This window comes from Gymnogyps californianus, chromosome 1 (assembly GCF_018139145.2).
Source record: "Gymnogyps californianus isolate 813 chromosome 1, ASM1813914v2, whole genome shotgun sequence".
NCBI classification, from domain to species: domain Eukaryota; kingdom Metazoa; phylum Chordata; class Aves; order Accipitriformes; family Cathartidae; genus Gymnogyps; species Gymnogyps californianus.
Genome location: NC_059471.1, coordinates 109,887,639 through 109,907,243, shown reverse-complemented (window position 1 = coordinate 109,907,243; position 19,605 = coordinate 109,887,639). Strand labels below are relative to the sequence as shown.

At 36.3% G+C, this 19,605-nt stretch overlaps 1 protein-coding gene across 2 annotated transcripts in view; it reads left to right on the top strand.

Moving 5' to 3' along the window:
• The window catches only part of USP25 (ubiquitin specific peptidase 25), a 94,422-nt gene extending 76,651 nt beyond the window's left edge, over window positions 1–17,771 (top strand). The window contains exons 18-26 of one of the 2 annotated variants that reach the window (XM_050890895.1): window positions 196–335; window positions 3,076–3,189; window positions 4,987–5,082; window positions 8,576–8,754; window positions 9,562–9,640; window positions 11,508–11,587; window positions 15,768–15,891; window positions 16,529–16,724; window positions 17,176–17,771. In XM_050890895.1, coding sequence (XP_050746852.1) covers window positions 196–335; window positions 3,076–3,189; window positions 4,987–5,082; window positions 8,576–8,754; window positions 9,562–9,640; window positions 11,508–11,587; window positions 15,768–15,891; window positions 16,529–16,724; window positions 17,176–17,348 — 1,181 coding nt within the window. In that variant the 3' untranslated portion in view covers window positions 17,349–17,771. The remainder of the gene's footprint in view (window positions 1–195; window positions 336–3,075; window positions 3,190–4,986; window positions 5,083–8,575; window positions 8,755–9,561; window positions 9,641–11,507; window positions 11,588–15,767; window positions 15,892–16,528; window positions 16,725–17,175) is intronic. The other variant, XM_050890969.1, reaches the window with a different exon arrangement.
• Window positions 17,772–19,605: the final 1,834 nt, after the last annotated feature.

The following is a 19,605-nucleotide window of genomic DNA, read 5'->3' as shown; positions in this document are numbered from 1 at the left end:
TATATGAAAGAGTTCAAAATGACCTGAGACAGACTGGTGTGAAGTTGTATTTGCGAATTTGTGTAGGTGTGACCTGCTCTCCATTTTCTGTGTGGGTTACCTTATCTATGAGACAGTGATCCAAATAAAACTAACCAATTCGAAATTCATGCTTCTGTTAACACACAAAATTGTTATCTTATTTCTGTCACGAAGTTCAAGCAGGAGAACCAGAATATTTAGAGCAGCCATCAAGAACTGATATTTCAAAGCACTTAAAAGAAGATTCTGTACAAGCAATCAATAAAGCTTTAGCTGAACAAGAAGATAGAGGTCCGGAAGCTATAATGGATACGGTGAGGATATTTTGAAGCTTGAAATACTTCTTTTGCTTTTATTTTCCAAGTGGAAATGATATAATAGCTGATAAAAGAGGGGGTGTGTGGAAACTTTGAACTGAAAATTGCTGTTTCTTGAGGGCCTGTCCAACACTAAAGTCCATCCAGAAAGTGTGTACTACAGTGATGGGTGTAGTAGAAGAAAAATACTAAGGTAGATGACCTCTATGTGATTAAAGTACTTGTCAAGGGTACAGCATATTGTTCAAATGACAATCATGTGTTTGTGCCCACCATCTTTTCAAAGTGTTAGATAGCTCCATTTATTTTTGAGGAGTAAACACTGACGTTCCATTTAAGACTTGAAAAATACTGCTTTAAACATTCAGGTTTTTATCTGAGAAATAAGATTATAATTGAGTTCCCTTGAAAGACCTATGGAAGTTAAAGTACCTTTCAAAAATAAGGGGGTTTTCAACAGTATTCTGTAGCTTTAATGCAAATTCACGACGTGATGAAAATTATTTTTTGTGATTCATCAGATGCATATATTAACTTAAAATGGTTATAAAAATTAGTGTTGGGTAATTCTGTTTTCACTTTATACAACAAATAGTAAGAGGAATTGGAAATTAACTACTTCATGAGGTATTAATGAAACTAATGTTTAACAGTTTTTTTCTTTCAGCAAATATTTTTTTACTTCCCTATAAGTATATAGATAAATGACCAATGTATTTGCCACAAAAGCAAGTGCCTTTAAAGCAATATATGCATCTGTATGGGAACCATATTGGTAAGGATAAAACATGGGAAATGTACAGTATAGCTTCCTTAGGCACCCCTAGTAACGATTAGAGATACGAACAGTTTAGATCTGTGCAAAATTTGAAGCATGCTTCCTAAGTTCAGGTATGAGTCCTCATTAAACAAAAGCAGTCTAGCCCCAGATGTCTTTGGGGCCAACAGGAAAGTCCTCTTAAAGCCTTTGAAAATGATGTGACAACTTGTTGACTCTTACACCTGATGTGTTTTCCATCCCTCTCTCCTGTGGTGTCAGGAGAGCAGAGAAGCACACTTTCTCTGCTAAACTGAAATCAAAGCCAACAGGGAAACTAATCTAACCCTGGAGGAAAAGATGCTCTACCACTAGTGCTTTAGTCTACTGTATACCTGACTGTTTTGAGTTCTCAGAACACAGAACAGCTTAGGGGGAGCCTGTTCAATATGAGTTACCTCCAGCTGAAGGGGTAGCTATGAAGATACCAAACCCATGATCAAATGTCTTGCATGATACTGTCCTCTTTCTAGGGTCTGTGGGCATCCATCCCGGTGGGATGTGGAAGAATCTTACGGAAATTTAGGCTAATGACACTTTGTACAGTGATCAGCCTTAGGACTTCACAAGACTGTGGTTGAGGAACCACATGGGGAACATCGTGATAGGCTTAATGAGGCAGATGCAGGTTGTCTTATTCCAATATTTTCACTGCATTGTTCTGCCACAAGGTGGATGGCTCTTTAAAAATAAAACCAAAAAAACCCAAACTATGCAAACTCTTTTATTTAGAAACAAATGTATTTCAGCTTTTAGAATCTAAAGCCAGTTTCTAGCTAATCTGAAGGTACTCTATTAATGTTTAAAAGCTGCTCTCTGTATACCCAACTTTAACTTAGGCAGAGTTGTGCTTCCTTCTCAGTGTATCAGCATGCTTTTTAATAATTCTACTTCCATATGCATTCTGACATGCAGGCATATATTCCTTTCCGCCACTTTTTGTTTGTCCATTTTAAAAGAAGGAAAGCCAACATGAGAACATGTAACAGACAGGATTGTAGGTTAGTCACCACATGATCATTTGTGTCCATTTTCTGCCTTTTTGTCCTTTTTTCTGGCCTCTGATTGCACAGTCTTCCTTTGCATTTATACAGTACTGGGTGTAAATAGATACTATGTGTGTTTCTGGAATCTTTGTTAAAAATGAGACTATTGTAATAGTTGCAGAACAAGTGGCATGGCGGTCTGTGATTGCTTAGATTAGAGTCAAGGTTTAAGTTCTGCAAATGTTGTAAACTGGCTATTATACAATGATAGACCATAGGAGCTGAGATTAGTTTCCGTTGTTGTTTAAAACTTACTTAGCAATAATTTTAGTGACTAGCATAATCTTCCCCTGATTTTCTGTCTAATTACCCTTCTAAAAAAATAAACCTGTTGAATGTAATGCACCTTTAAATATTCTTTCAAATATCTTGATTGCTAGAGGCTTTTTTGTATTCCCTGCCCTACCCCTCCCCCCCCCCCCCCCCCCCGAGTATCAGGAAATGTGAGGCTTTGGCTTGTTGCCATACCTTAGTATGAATTCATCAGATACTTAGATATATTTAGTAATTTTTTGGTTAATGTATGAAAAGAAGTGGTGGTTCACAGACTCACCCTTTAACAACTGCCTGAAATTTGTAATGGATATTAGATTGCAATACTGGCATACTAACCTGTGAAGATGTAATTAGTAAATAAAAAACAAATGAAATCTTTTTAATAACTATGGCTTAATTTTAAAATGTACTGCTTAAAAATTAAGAAACTGTAAGTAATTAGACTATAAGTGATGTTTATAACTTTTTTCAGAACTTCAGCAGTGCACATCATTTTACTTGATCAGCCTGTCTGTTTGCGTTTCTCCATTTTCTTTATTTTCTGATTATTTTTTTTTTCCCCCCACACACATATACTGATAATGGTTTTCTTCTGCAGAGCTCTGATAATGCCCCAGCTCAACCAGTTCCTAACCAGCGAGTTGTAGAGGTGGCGATTCCTGATGTAGGGACTTTTGTGATTGAGTCAGAGGAGGGGGGTTATGACGATGAGGTACATTTGATTGCAGTTGTGTGCACCGCTCCTCCTCGGTGCTTTCTTGTGCTGCCTGATGAGAACTTTTGGCATGTTTGCACTTTGTGACACCTAACAGATTTCTGCAAAACTAAATGCTTAGCGATTTGTAACCTTAACAATGTCTTAATTTGTAATGGAATATGAAAGGAAAGCACTAGCTACTCTAATTGGGCACGCTTTGCATGGTACCATTTACACTGGAGGTATATTTGTCTTTTTAGCTGTGGAAGTTGAATGTTTGTGTTAGGCCAGATAGCCTTTGAAATGCTGGTGATAGACTGCGGACTACTACATTACTTAAAAAGTGACAGGATAGTGAGTGATGTTCTTAATGTTTGTGCTTTCTTGTCAGTCCAATAAAGCTAATGTTCAAGTCCGATCCCTTATTTGCTAAGGTTAAGCTTTTCAGACTTCAAGGATTAAATTATCCATGGAAATAACCTGAAACTGATATGGCTGGTGGAGCTGACTCTTCCAAAGCTTAAGGAAAAAAAATACAAAAATTCTTTTTTCCCAATTCAGACCCAGGGTGATGCGTGTAGCTGGTACTACTTGCAGAACAGATGAGAGGCCCATGTTATCCTGAGAGACGTTATTTTCTGCTGCCCTATTTTAGCAGCAGAAAGCAACACTGCCAGGTCATCAAACTGTCCTGCCTTGACACTGCTTACTCCGTGTTTGTTTTGGTTGTGGATAGCATTGGTGCAGCCCATATTCTCAGGTGTCTGAGCATGTGTTCTTGGTGGGCTATGGGGAGCTTTTGCTGCCCTAGGCAAATGGATATTTCAGGTCATTCTGCCCTGTAATTGTGATCAGTTGTAACTAGGAGTATGGGATGGGGAATAAAATTATTTAATTGACATTGTCACACTGTTGTTTTTCACTGTTGTCCCCATGCCATTGCCTTTCTAGAGGATGATTACTTTCTTCCCTATTTCCCTGTTCCTTTTGTAAGTGTATTCACTTTTTTTTTTAAATGTTGTTCTTATGCGTGGAGAAAACTTCTGGAGAGTTTAGGCTTCTTCATCTTTTGTTGCTGTGCCAGTTGCTGTGCCAGCTATACCTTGGGCAGGGAGAGAGGGAGTGTTTTTCTTTGCTGACAGATTACAAAGGGGAACGGCCCTTCTGAGTAACCTAGATGTATCAGATTGTTTGTATATAACTGATGTGAATAGTTGTGAGATGTGTGTCTTATGTTTGGCTTTGTGTTTGTTAAATGTTTTGGGCTTGATTTTTAAGAATTTGTCTGCAAATGCTTCAGGGACCAATTGCATTTGCAGCAATGAATCCCGTATTTTGATGTTGAAATATGCATAAAATACAGGCAGTGTAGTTTACTATGTTTTTAGTATAGTGTATATAAAGTGTGATTGGGTGATTTTTCTACTTGAAACATTTGATTTTTTTTTAATCCTTTGGTGGCCATGGGTAGCGCTCATTCAGTATGCAGTTTCTGATGGGTAATAATGCTGAACGATGCATGTTCCTTTCCTAGGAAGTTTTGACCATGTAACTTTTAAATTGTATTTGACACAGTTCTTCGATATTTTTTTTTTGTAAGCTTCCTTTAATCATATGTTGTTACAGTAAAAATATATACACGTGCCATGACTGATTTGCAGAATATGCACACCAGATCTGTATTGAAATGTGCCATTTCAATGTATGCATGCATTAAGTTGCTTTTTATCTTGCATGAGACTAAAAGCATATTGAATTTGGTCATTAAAATATTAATCATTCAAAACTTTTACCTTAAATCCCTTGTGGCAGGTCATGCTGACCCCGAACATGCAAGGTATTATCATGGCTATAGGTAAAGCCAGGAATGTTTATGACAGGTGTGGGCCAGAAGCAGGGTTCTTTAAGGTACAACTAACATTTTCAACTTTTTCTCTTCTGACTTTTCTTGTTAGATATGCCTTCTCCCTCCACCCTTTGATGCGTATTAAGACTGTTCCAGCATTTATACGTACTCTTCTATAATATCAGTCCTCCATTTAGATATTTCTCCCTTGAAAAATAGACAGCTATTGCCCTGTTGATTCAGCAGTACACTGCCTTGATATCAGTAGCTTATATACCTTTCTGCATTTTAGCATTCTAATAACAGTAGCAAGTAACATGAAACCTAGATGTGTAATGAATAAGAATATGTGTCTTTTTTTTCCCGTTAGTAACAAAATCCATGCCTTCGCTAGACTGTTTGGGACATCATTTTTTTTCACCCAGGGACATCAGTGTTTAGTCGTTTGTTTATTTCAAAGAGATGTTCTTGTTTTGTACTCGTTAAAAGACTTTTAGTAAATCTAAATTACTTTCTTTTGTGTAACTGCATGGATGTCAATACTATTTATTTATGCAATGTTTTATTACTGGGAATTAGACATTAGGCTTTTTGTGGTTATTACTCTTCACAATGATACCAGATTTAAAAATGCGTTAGTCATATTAAATACAGAAACTTCTGAGCATTCTTAGCTCTTGATCTTTTGAATTTTCAGGGTATTAGAAAGGGAATTACTTTGACATGATGTAAAATCCTCTCAAACGTGATTTGGAGAGGGGGAAGAAGTTTCTTGCTTGTCGTTGAGTAGCAGTCTGTTTTCGTCTTAATTGTTATGGTGTAGTTGCACTAGAAGAAATTGTAAAAACCAAAAGAAACATAAAACCCCCAAACAACAACCAACCAAGCAAAAACCAAACACACACCCCACACCCCCCCCACCAAAAAATTCTCCAACCCCTTGGTAAGGAAATTGAAATCTCATGGGTTTGTTTGTTTATCTGTTTGTGTAGGTTTTTGTAATGGATACTTAGAGAAGTGTTATGACCATAACACTTGTTTGCAGGGCTGTCTCTGTTAACCGTGCCTGCCCTCAGGGAATGGAGAGACACCTGCCATAGCCTCTGTTAAGTGAAATAGGTTTTGTTTGAGATTCAGTGTTGGGTTTTTTTTCACGTTTATTACTTAATGAAAAGATGTCAATCTTTTTTTATTAAGTTGAAAAAACATCCTCATTTGATCAAATCAAACTCTTTACCAGGAAGTTTAATTACACCTAATTATTTTTTGAATATGAAGGGTGTTTTGATAATTTTAAAACAGAAATGCAGTTCAAAATAAAATTCTATTTAGTGCTTCAGAGTTATCAAAACAATGCTCAGTTGAAATGTTTTTCAGTCTTCAATTTTGAATGCTTAAACATTTTCACTTTACGGAGGATGGAATTTGTCTTTGAGCGAGAAAATGTTCTGACACTAAATTGTTGGAGAGTAGAAAAGTTTCCTTACTCATTTTCTGCTGAATCATGTTTGCAATAACTTAGAAGAGGTGGAACATGCTTCATTTTTGAGGAATACATTAGTATGACTGTATGCAGATGAAGTAGTCCTACTTAGTAACAAAATTCATATTTTGAAACGTATCAGATGAAATCTCATGTTACTCCATAAACTTATTGTAAAAGCTTCTATGATATTTTTTAATACTGTTATACCCTGAGTTTCTTCATGTGTTTGTTTTTTATAAAATGAGTGTTTACAGAAAATTGTGGGTTTTTTTCCATGATGTCTTTGTTTTAGTGTAACTCAGGTAAAACCCATTTGATGTGGGTCATTGTTACTGCCAAGGTTTCACTCCCTCTTTAGATCTCAGGCTTGAGACCTGACTAATACAAACCCATTAAGATATTTCTTGATCCATGACCTTTTCCAATCATCCTTCTTTAAACTTTATAGACAGTTCCTTGCAGAATGTTTGCCTTAAGTTCTTTATATAACATTCTTAGTGAGAAAATGAAAGCAGGTAATACTTTTTTTCTCCCGTCCCTTTTCCTGTATTCTGTGTAAAGAAATAGTGTTATTTTTTCATTGTACATAGGATTTCTGAATCTGTAGTATACCATTGCATTTTGTTTAAATATGTATATAAAATACAGGTCTTGTGTTGCATTTCTTCCTCCTAAGTAATTCTCTGAAAAATTAAATGTATAATAGCAATTGCTTTTTGTTTCTGGCCTACCCCAATAAACAGGGTTTAGTTGCATAGTTATCCACGTTGGTTTTCTAATGGTAGAACTTCTTCTGATGTAAGATAACAGAAACTCTGTGGCTTTTAATATTTATAGTCAGTTCTCTCAAACTTCCTTTTTAATGATAATGCATATGATTAGTATTTAAAAATACTGATGCAGAACGTTTTAAGTTTTAAAGTTCTCCACACGCTCTGTGTTTAAGCAAGTCTGAATAGTATCCTACCCATGTGTTTTAGTCCTGAAACAAAATATGTATTAGTAGAGGATGGGAGCCCAAATTTCTGATAGTTCAACATCAAGAAGTTACCTCCTACTGCCAGATATTTCAACATAAAGGAATTTGAAATATTGAACAGGGTATTTTTCTGCCTGCTTTGGAGCTTTATTTTGTGCTTATGTTGTATCAAAACTTTGCTAATGTGTAAAGCTACTGTAAGTCATTTATTTTAAGTTGACATTTAGTGTTAGCAAACAATCTGATCATCTCCCTATTTTGAGAGATAAATTATGGAACATATTAACATTTGTCACCATTTTTCTAATTATTTTTCTTGTTGTTGTTCTTGTTCATGCTGTATAGTTTTAGTGAATAATGAACATAAGAGATGATGTTCATTAAAATCTATTGTGCTGGCAAAGCTGGAAAAATAAAGGCTTCTGATGATCTCTAAAGTCAATCTAAAATATTCAGTGAGGACTCCGTCCTGCCCTATATCAGACTAATACTATTCTTATTGAAGTATTATTTTCTTTAGAAATCCTACAGTTCGATTTTTGTTGAAAGACATTTTCCATTCTCACTTAGTGTTTCCAAAATTGTATATGTTCATTAAACTTTCTGTAGAATTTGTTTTATTTACGTATTTGCATTTTAACCATGTATTAGAGGTACCTTTTTTACCTTATGAGATTTTAGAAGATTCTTTCAAGTAAAGTGTCTGAAATCTTATACTGCTTTTGGGCTGTAAATGCTTAAAGAAGCCTCTCTAGGGATTGGAAAAACCTTCTCTCAGGGAGGCGTAGCACAGGATTGGGACTGCTTTTGAAGTGAAGATCTACCTGGGATTTTGGCAGGCTTAGCTGGGGAGAGACAGGAACAACTTTACTGTTTGTCTGGATTTTTGTTTTTTGGGTTTTTTTTGTTGTTTTGGTTTTTTTTTTGTTTTTTAAACGTAGTTCAGACGTGTTAGAAGGGTAGACTATGGAATTGTCAAAAAATTATTTTGTAGGCAAAAGGCCATGGGACATGAATTATCCTGTTAGTGTCTGTGACGTTTAAGAGTTAAAAGCCAGAAAGAATAACGTATATTTTTAAAATTATTTAGGCAATTAAATTGGAATACACACGTTTGCTAAAATTAGCCCAGGAAGATCCACCACCTGAATGTGATTACCGTTTGCGTCATGCAATTGTGTACTTCATCCAAAACCAGGCACCAAAGAAGATAATTGAGAGAACATTACTGGAACAGTTTGGAGATCACAATCTTAGCTTTGATGAAAGGTAATAAGATCTGCATGTCTCATTTCCTGTGCTCACGAACGTTCTCTGATGTGTGGAGATGCCCCTTCCTATTCAGATAGTGCAGGTAATAGAGGGAACGCTAGTGTGTTTGTTTGGTTTTATCTTCTAGTTAATAGCTTGCAAGTATATTTTGTAAAAAATACCATCTTTATAAAAATCTGTATAAAAAGGGTAAACAAGAAGTTGGGGTTCTATTGGTATGAAATAACGAGAAATACTCAGTGTTGTTCATAATTTTGGACATAGATTTCTGTACCTTCTTTCAAAACGCTGTGTAAGGCTGTGTAATTTGCATTTCTTCACTGCCCTGAAAGCCAGAAGGAGACAGCAAAACCTTACAAGCTAGATGGGTAACTTACTTGAAAGCAAGACAATGTCTCTTTTCCACTTGAAATTCCATATATTTACTTATTTAAAGAAATAAGTATTAGTCTGATTTCTGTGTAGTGAATAATCTTCTAATGTTACTTTTGCAAAATAAATATCGGGGAGTTTCAAGCTATCTGAACTTTAAATTAAAAAGAAAGACTGAGCAATGTGGCAATTTAACAAAATAAAACAAGAAGTAATTCTTAAATAGCACAGGCCTCCATCACACGTGCTTCAAAAGTATGCCCTCTCCTGCTGATTATACCATGCATAATAAAAAGCACGTTTTCCACAGTGTTTTCATACTGTTTTGCATAAGGCTGTAGCTTATACTGTTTGAGGCTGCTGTCTTTGTATGGATAATATCCTTTGTGAATTTCCAGTAATATTCCATGTTTTCTTGTTGCTTTTTGTAAGGTGCCGTAACATAATGAAGGTTGCTCAAGCTAAACTTGAAATGATAAAGCCAGATGAAGTAAACATGGAGGAATATGAGGTCAGTATTTTTATGCTTTAAATTAAATTGTAACGTGAATTAGTTATCAGTAAGCTGAATTCTATCTTCACAAATTTCTTGTTGTCTTACACTGAGAAGTTAAAACTTGTTATTGAAAGACCATTTATTTGTAGGAAGACTGTTCTGATCAGTTGATCTAAAGCTGGGTTTTTTCCACATCTGTAATTCCAATGACTTGAGCCATAAGTAAATGTCAAGTTTGAGTCTGTCCTTACTACTTAATGTGTCTTGATGTCACTAACAGTATTTCGTAATTTATCACCATGTAAGCCAACTGGCTTTCTGTAGTCAGAAACAGCTAGCAGTGAAGGAGTGAGAGTGGTCTAAGCCCAGCCTTACACATCTTGAGAACTGGGTCACAGTCACATTTGTGCTTTTCCTCCAGCTGTCTCTGCAGCCATTCCCATTTTCTTACGAGCACCAGATTCTTTTGTTTGCCGAGACCATGCTTAACCAGTTTATGCATTTAATTTTTCCTCCTGTGCTATTTAGAAAAACTTGGAAAGAAAAAAAGAGCAAATCTGAGACATTAAATAATCATTACTAATATTTGCCAAAATTAATTAATTTCCTATTTAAAGCTAAGTCTGTAGCTGGTTTTACAGCATCAGTTTCAACTCTGCGTAATGCTGTTTATTAAGGCCTCTTAACAGTGGATATTTATGTCTGAGGCAGATTCCAGTGCACCACTTATATTTCATTGTTGTGCTATTAGGTCCAAACAGCTTGTTCAGGAGGACTATGGGAGTAATCTTTCCCTTAAACCAAATGAAAAATATTTACTTGTCATTTCTCATTACCAGGTTCAGGACCTACAGTAGATGCTACTACATTAGTGTGCCCTCCCTAGCCTGTGAGGGGAAAGGACTCTCATAGTGGGATTTCTGTTGCATTTTTTTAGGCTGTGCAAGGCTCAATATTTTACCATTTTCTGAATGGCGTTGCACAGGTAGAATAAACAATTCTGGACTTCGCTTTAAGAGTGAGGGAGTGGGAGTGTCTTCTATTCCCCTGCAGATATGTGCCACTTTTTCAGCTCCTGAGGCAGATAGTTGTTAGTTTCTCCAAAGATTGTATCAGTATTTGTCCTGTGTAGTGAGTTGGCATTTCATGGACCCTTTCTCATGCGCTTTGTGTTGAATCTGTAAGTGGCTATGTATTATGGTATGCTGTCCCCTATATTATCTTTAATGAGCAATTGAAAGTTGGCTACTAAACAACTGCAGTAAAAGCACCTTTGTCACTTGGAGCATTTACCTGTAAAGTGTACCAGTAGTCACTCTGTATAAATGGTGATGCAGTAAAATAAATGTTTTGCTCCAATATAAACATCCCCACAGTCTGAATTGCATTTGGTTTTTTGTCACTTCCCATGTAAAGTGTTCAGGCTTTTTCTATGTCATTTTTATGTTGAAAGTTAAGCTTAATATTTAGTGTATGAAAAAGCTTTCTAACACTTTCTGAGTAAATAACTGAGTGTAATGTAGGGAAGAAAAAAAGGCTAGTAGCTTCTCAACTCTTTTTGAGAAGAAAAAGAACTCGTATAATTCTGACTGTGGTTATTGAAAGATGCTTTGTGTTCCTTTCAAATGGTAATACATTTCGTAAAAATAACCTAATCTTAAGTATTTAAAATATTTCTAGAATTTTATTTTTATGGAGGGAGGGGGGATTCAGGTGGACTTTTCACAGGGACCCTAGCTTCCTAGGGGTCCTTAGCACTTACTGTGAGTATTCAGCACTAAGTAAAATGTGTGGTGGGGGAAAAAAAAAAAAAAAAAAAAAATTAAAAAAATTGTGTTTCATGTTTGTGGATGAAATTCTATATACCCTTTCTTATATGCAGAGATGGCATCAAGACTATAGAAATTTCAGGGAAACAACCATGTTTCTCATGGTAGGATTGGAGTTTTTCCAAAAAAAGAGGTAAGTAGTAGTACAGAACTCAAATGTAGTAAAGCGACTTGAAGGCAAAATGTAATATTGATAAGTAAAGCTATTTTTTAAATTAAGAAATGTTTAATGTGTTCTTCATTTTAGTTAAGCATTTATTTGGTCCATTAATGTTTTCAGTCTTGCATCTACCTCAGTTTCCCGCAACTTCCTATTCTTAATCTCCATTTCCAATCTCTTATCAAGTCATGGACTCTTTTCAGAGCACCCTCCACGTGCACCCGTATTCCTCCTTCTCTCCTACTCTAAGTGCTCTGGGTATCCCTCAGACATAAAAATCTTTCCTCTCTGGCACCACATGTGCACATACGTTTATCTGCTTTCATTGGCAATCACAATTAGTCAAGTCCCTGTCTTATCTGTCTTTTTATTGGGTCTTCCCACAGAAGCAAAGTTTTGCCTTCTGCATTTGTCTGAGCCAAAATTCCACCTGCCATGGGCTTTAAAGGTCAGGAAGAAAGAACATATTTGGGGAAAACTGTCATGCATAACTATCATAGTTGTAGCTGATTCTTCTTAGCTCCATGAGGCAATGGTGATTCATTCCCTTCTCTTTTTGAACCAAGTCAGGAATTGTGGCTATATAAAATTGGTGACACTTACGTACTTAACGCACTACAGCTGAAATTTATTCTCTGATCTACTACATGCAACAAGGATGGTGATTACAGTGTAAATGTCTCAAAGCATTCTGCAGAAGAGTCTTTGAAACAGAATTGTTCAAAAGTACCTCTTCCTCCCATGCCCAGCCAAAGGAATGAAATGATCAGCTGCAAAATATCCAGTGGCTGACATTTGTAGTGTGAAAATTGAGCTGTGTACGAAGGTTGGTCAGAACATTGCCTGCCTTATTTGAAAAATAAACACTCTGGTATTGCTTGATCCCTTAAGGAGGCAAAAATGTCACAGGCATCAGTGTGGTATATAAGAACCTTCCTTGTTACCCCCAGATTTCATGCACACTCTGAGCATACAGGCATGCTTAGAACGGAAGATCTTCAAGTTCCTTGGCACTGGGACTCCAGGATGGCACCTTCAATTGTAAAATACCAGTGTTTTCACTCATTCACTTCTTACCATAATATATTCTGATTATGCCAGGGGGAGGGAGGGAAGCACAGGTTTCTGCTCTGTGCTGAACAGCGTTTTTGGTATAGTTTTCCATTATTTACATTAATTTGCAGAATTAGGGTGAGGCATTTGCTACCAAACATCTTTGTAATTTAGGAAACAAGCCTATAATGACCAGTCTTAGACTCTGGTATTGGTCAGAAATAAAAAAATACGATATTATCAGACTCATCTAACATCCGAAGAAGTGTAGCATTCATTCCCTTTGGCAAGAAATGCAATTTCATCGATGCTTCAAGAGGTATATAATACAAAGACAGTAAGACTAGAGTTAAGCATGCTTAGAGGATGGGTGAGGATCTGGGTATCCATTGACCTGCTCTAAAGGCATCTATTGCAATTACACACCCATGTTTCAGCTACAGGTTCCCAAAGGACAGATATTTACTGAGGTTCACATCTTGTACACTCTAGAGGGCAGTACTACCATCCTTATTCTGAAAATGAGACTGAATTGATGGACTCTTCCGATTCCCTTATTAACAGTGAAATCATAAAAATGTAACTTTAAAAATATTTATGAAAACATAGACTTTCATAATTGAAATATGACCTTCATTAGCAGGACTATTTTGAGGCTTTTTTTCAGAAACCCATCTCCCTCAGTTGACCAACTTTTCTTAGTTTTAATAACAGTAGTTGATACCTAGCAGCACTCAGTCTCTAGATGGAGGCAAAAATCGGCCTTTATCCAGGTGGTCTCTTATTTCCTTAAATAATTGTACTGTGTTGAACAAACACAAAGTCAACATTAAAGATGTAGTTCGGTGTATCTTTTTCATGCCTACTTTCAGTGTTCACTCCTGATCCCTTATGATGGTTGACAAGGCCCTCTTTTCACTGCAGGTGGCGAATTAAAGGGTCTTTCAGGCATGTCTTCGCTGACTGTACTATAGAGTAGGAACCTGCTATGGGCGAGATGAATGCAGCCAGCTAATGAACCTTGGCAGGAGTTTTACCTGCAGCTTGCTCTGTGGTAGTAGCTGAAAAGTGAACAAACTGTAGACCTTAGCAGTTGCCTCTTAAGTTTCTTGGAAAGCCAGTACAGTTTTTCAGTTTTGACTGAAATGCCTTTTTCAAAGCAGTGCAAAAAATTTTGCCAGCCTGTGCTTTCTGCATCTTTTCCAAAGCCTAGACCCAGTGAGCTCCATAATTCTGTGAGCAGCTTCGGTGATTTTAGCCTTAGACTTCATAGGCTGGAGCTCCTATGCACTTCAGATGTGAAAAGGCAGAATCTGTTTGCTAATTTACACTGTAGTCATATTCCTCAGACTCTCAAGATATATAAGGACTCTGAGCTTGGATGTATAATGATGATTTAAAATAGCTTACCTTGTTGTTAGATGGCACTACGGTTGTTTCAGGGAAAGGTCACACAACTGGGGGAAGGAGCAGGAAGAGAGGGACTGGGAATAGGGTCACTACCAGCAGGAAGTTTTTAATTTGGATCAGCTGAGGTTTTGACACTGTAATTTCAACCTGCAGTTTCACAAATATCTGAACTAAGAATGGAAGGGGAGAGAAGGTCCTGCTCCTTTGGCTTTATATCCAGCAATTCCAGTTCCTTGCAATCATCTTCTTTCCTCCTACATGAAGTTTTCTGCTGTCTGGTCAGTTGTGTTGGTGATCAGTCGTGTGAAGAGTTTTCATGGGCAGGAGAAATGGACTTGAGGAGAGGGTAATAGGACCTCTTTTAATGAAAGCATAGCTTTGTATTTTGAGGACAAAAAGGTGGAGAACAGTGACTGTACTTGTAATATAATATATTAATTACTTAAGCAATAAACATTTAGAATTGCAAGGGACTATGAGCACATCTCATGGTGGAAGAAATAACTTCACAGTAGATTCTGAAATTATGGTGTTGGGCTTCATCTTGTTCTTCTAAACAGGGATATTAGAAGGTAAAGCTTTAATGAACCATTGCTATTTCAAGTAGCCTTTTCCCTTCTTTTTATGTTATCTCATTGGGAGGCATTACTGTAAGTCTTGAGTTTGTCTAGTTTGGAAAATTCTGACATGTATTTTTCAGGTATGCCCTCTGTGTGCTCACACATACTTTTTAGCCATTTTTAGTAGTTTGGTTTTGGTAGTTTAAACCTTAACTATGACCTCCTGTTCTCACTAGGACTGAGTGCACAATGTACTGTTCCTCTAACACTCCATTAAAAAATTCTCTTCCTAGATTTTTTTAGTTTGAATAAAAATGAGATTGCTAACTGCTTGTTTTTAGGGTAGCTGCCTGAACTGCTTTCAGTGGCTGTCTGTCATAACTGGGTTTCTGTAAGTCAGAGAATTAACAATTTAAGTTGTTTGCTGGAAATGGTATGCGGCAGTGTAAGGGGAGATTGTTAATCTGTGCGTGAAGGGATCTCTGTTGATTATTAACTGTTAGGTTCTTAGGTCCTCTGTTAGTCGTCCTTTACCAATTAGGCTTGTATTTATCTCTTGCATTTAGATTAAAGACAGAAATACCAACAGTCTATTGGCACTTCTGCTTTTGAAATGCTGTTGTGGCTTCTTCCATCACTTTAGACTTCAATAGTTTGGAAGAACTTACAGTTAGTGAGGTTAAAAATTCACAGTTCACTTTTTAGAAATAAGGTGACAGCCTTAAGTCTTACTTGCTAAGGTGTGGAATGCTATCAAGATATACATGGCAACAGAAGATCAAACCTAATGTGACATAAATGCACGCAGGAAAAATTAAGTTTTCATGTATACTCAAGGCTAATCCAAAGGTATTTTTGAAATGAGTGAAATGATATCCATTGGTTTCAGTGAGCTTTGGATCAGATGTCATGTGCAAGTGATCTAACCTGATGATAAATTGTTCTAATGTACATAAAAGACGAAATTGTGTGGTAGAAGAAACACCATTATGAAGAGATTGGTGGGCACGGGTAGACTTAGAGTCAAATAAGCAAGTGAAGTTACCTATCTTGGGAAGAGCGCAGTAGTTAGCTTGAAACAGGTGGTACCTGGATGTTGCATCTAATGTTGTTTCTTTACTTTACTTCAGCTATATGGAAGCCTTGCTCTACCTTATCTATGCTTACCAGAATAACAAAGAACTCTTGTCCAAAGGCCCGTACAGAGGGCATGATGAGGAGCTGATATCTCACTACAGACGAGAATGTTTGCTAGTAAGTGAAGGGTGAAGTATGTTTCAAAAAGTTGAACTTGCTGCATAGCTTTAACAAAACTAATTAGTTGAAAAATCTTGCCATCATGTAAAACAAAAACAAACCCAACCAAAACCCCCTTTCATTAACAAGTTAATACTTAGACTTGTGTAAGGAAAAAAGCAAAAGTAAGAAGGAAAACATTATTCCCATTTTCTTCAATAATTAATCATCTTCTTCATGATTCTAAGTAGTGTGCTCACTGCCATCATGTCTGGGCTAGGTATAGCCAAACATTTTCCATATATTGGAAAAGGCATCAGCAGGAAATAAGGGTTTTTTTCCTTGATTATGTCACTTTTAGCAATAGTGAGGAAACAAAAGCAGGTGATAGGACCTCAGTCTTTAAAACGAACAGCTGCAAAGGTTGAGTTGGCAGTTATCAAATGAAGTGGCTTTGAGGAATAGCACAAGGTCAAGTGGTTTAATAGAGTATATGCATCATTGCTGTAAACATTAAAGCGCAACTGTGGTTAATACAAATTACCAGGTAGCTTTGCAGGAAGACTGTGCTTTAAAACAAACAGAAACTGATGCATGGTAGAATGTGAAATGCTGTATACTTAAAGGCTTTCCTTTTTTGTGGTGGTTTATGAAGAAACTAAATGAACATGCTGCAGCACTGTTTGAATCGGGAGATGATCAGGAAGTAAATAACGGCCTGATCATTATGAATGAGCTTATTGTCCCATGTTTGCCATTACTACTGGTGGATGAAATGGAAGAAAAAGATATTGTTGCTGTGGAAGATATGAGAAACCGTTGGTGTTCCTATCTTGGACAAGAAATGGAACGTAAGTCATTTATTCATTAAGGTAAAAGGCCCTTGCGCAACTTTTTTAATAAATGTGGTGTTTTCAATGTCTTGAATTGAGCCTATATCTTTTGTGCCTTAGTAATGTGTTTTGAGCTACCCTGACTTTTGAATAGTCCCGTACACGTTTAAATAAAGTGTTCCCATATATTGCACTGGGGTATTAGACCTTAAAGGAAACATGCTTTTTGAATGGAAAAACATTTGTGGTGTTAGACCATCTGAAGGGGCATTTATATTAACATCTTACTAGGAATTGGTATGTCCTAGTTACTGCTGGCAGACCTGAAGAAAGTGGATTAATCCAAGTGAAAGTCCTCCTCTTCCCACCCACCAGTAAAAAAAAAAAAAAGTCAGTGTTGGGCAGAAAAAGGAGGATTCCACAATGCAGATGTAAATGCTTATGTCTATTTTTCTTGTTTTATTTGCAGCTAACTTGCAAGAAAAGCTGACAGATTTCCTGCCAAAACTGCTAGATTGTTCTACAGAGATTAAAGGTTTCAATGACCCGCCAAAGTTACCCTCCTACTCCACACATGAACTGTGTGAAAGATACGCCCGAATCATGTTGTCACTCAGTCGAACTCCAGCTGATGGAAGATAAATTCTGCAACCTTCCTAAGCACATTGTATAAACTTTTTTAGTTCTTAAACCTTGCCTTCCTGTCACAGGGTTTGCTTGTTGCTGCTATAGTTTTTAACTTTTTTATTTTAATAACTGCAAAAGAGAAATGACTGTACAAACTTTAGCCAGACTGCAAACAATTAAAGCTGAGAATCGCATGGCGCTCAGTCGTTTCAACCAGAATCGATGCAACATGCAAGTCTGATCATTATGGCAAAACTGCTTTTTTGCCACTTATCTGTTACAGTATTACTTTGCTTTTATCTTAAGATCCTTTACTTTATCAACAGCTGTCTGGATCATTTTGTGACTGCAACTACTTTAAGTGTCCAGTGCTGTGTAAATACATGGTACTTGGTAGCTTGTAAATGAAATGAAAGAATAAAGTTTTATTTATGGCTACTTCTGTGTTTGCAAGCAGATACCTTGTATATTAGTGTAAAATACGGGTATTTTTAGAAGAGATACAGTATATTGATGGGTTACTCAATTTTATAGACAAGGTTCTTCAGGATTTATGGCCAGTTTAGTTACAGGTAGTCGGAGATTACTGTATGTGAATATATTGAAAAACTGTCACAGTATTATACACCATGGTTTTTGTATATTCTTTACTGATCTGTATGATACTGCACCTGAACACTTTTGTGTGTGTGTGGCCATGCCAAGTCTATTCTGATAGTGGGAACTGGCTTCTGAAGCAAAACAATAATGGCACCTTCCTTCTATTCTTAGAAGAAAAATTAGGAAAAAAAAAAAAAGTATTTTCAGTAGAAATATATTACACCCTCTGAGCAAAATTTCTAGAAACTGATTTAAGTAGAAGAAATAAAAGTTTTTAAAAAGTGGAATTTGTGAAGCTTAAGAATTAATCCTTTTTTTTAATTGGTATTTTAGTCATGTAAATGACGAGAAATAAAACCTTACTTTAATTCCTTACTTGAAATGGGTTGCTATTGTTGCAACAAAATATCTCAGAAATCTTTTATCTGTCCTAATTAAATTTCTGTTGGAAGTAAAAGAAAAGATCTATAGGGCTTGTTTTGTAGAACTGAAATACTGTCTGGTTTTAATGAAGAAACTTAATTATTTTGTGGAAAAAGAAATTTCATGCGTCCTTAGGTAATCCTGTTACCTGACACTATTTTGATTCCTACTCTTTATAGAGAACGTTTTGTGTTAGAACAGTAAAATATGTGAATATTTGTTTGTATGTTTTTATTGGAGCGGCACTCAACTTCTCATTACAGGCTTTCAAGTGGTGTTTATTCGAATATCTACTAATAAAAGAACACAGAGGGAGGGAAGGAGTGATTAAGTTCAGACCACCTAGAAATGTAGTGGGCATAAATGTAGGCATTTCATATGCAAGAGGCGGCAGAGTTCAGTCTTGGGATGTATCAGTCTTGGAAGTTGTTCACTCTTGAGAGATACTGGATCACAATATGCAGTGAATAGAGTGTGGCCTTCAATTCAAAATCTTTTTAGGGATGTGTTCCTCTTCCGTTTTCAATATTGGAGTGCTTCATACTTTTGTCAAACTATCCATTTATTTATTTTTTTTTTTAAAGAATATTGAACTCTTACAAGTGCAGTACTACTTAAGGTCTGAAACTATTGATGTGTGAAATACCACCTTTCAAGGATGAAGATCCGCATATTATGAAAAGGGTGAAGATGCATTTTAAAAGATTTCACGTTTTGCATCTGTTGCACTTTGATTTGAAACTCAAGAATATGCCTACTTAGCACTGGGTATTTTTAAACAAGGTTTTGAACAGATTAGACTATTTGCCTTTTTCAGTAACAGTAAAAACAGCTAAAAGTGAAAGAGCAATTTTATTTCTTTATTGCTAGCAGGTTTTGAATTCGAATGTTTGTGAAAACTTTTAAGGAAAGCTCCCCTCTAGCCCTGCAGGAGCCAGTTACCCTCATCGTCTGTGTAATCTTCTATGACAAACACAGGGGAAAAGGCATTCTTTCTAAGGTAAAAAGAGGAAGAAAGTATTTCACTTTGGAAGAATATCTAAGATATTTGAATTAAAAGGAAGCAAGCAAAGACGAGATTATTTGTTCTTTTTGTTTCAGTTGTTTTCAGTTTCTTAAGGTATGAAAATAATCCATGGTAGTTCGTAGTACTGAAGATAAATATGTATTCATTTGCAATTACTTGAATTTTTGAGTTGAATTGAGAAGGTCTGTCTAGTAGAGCAGAAATAAATATATATGTATTTTA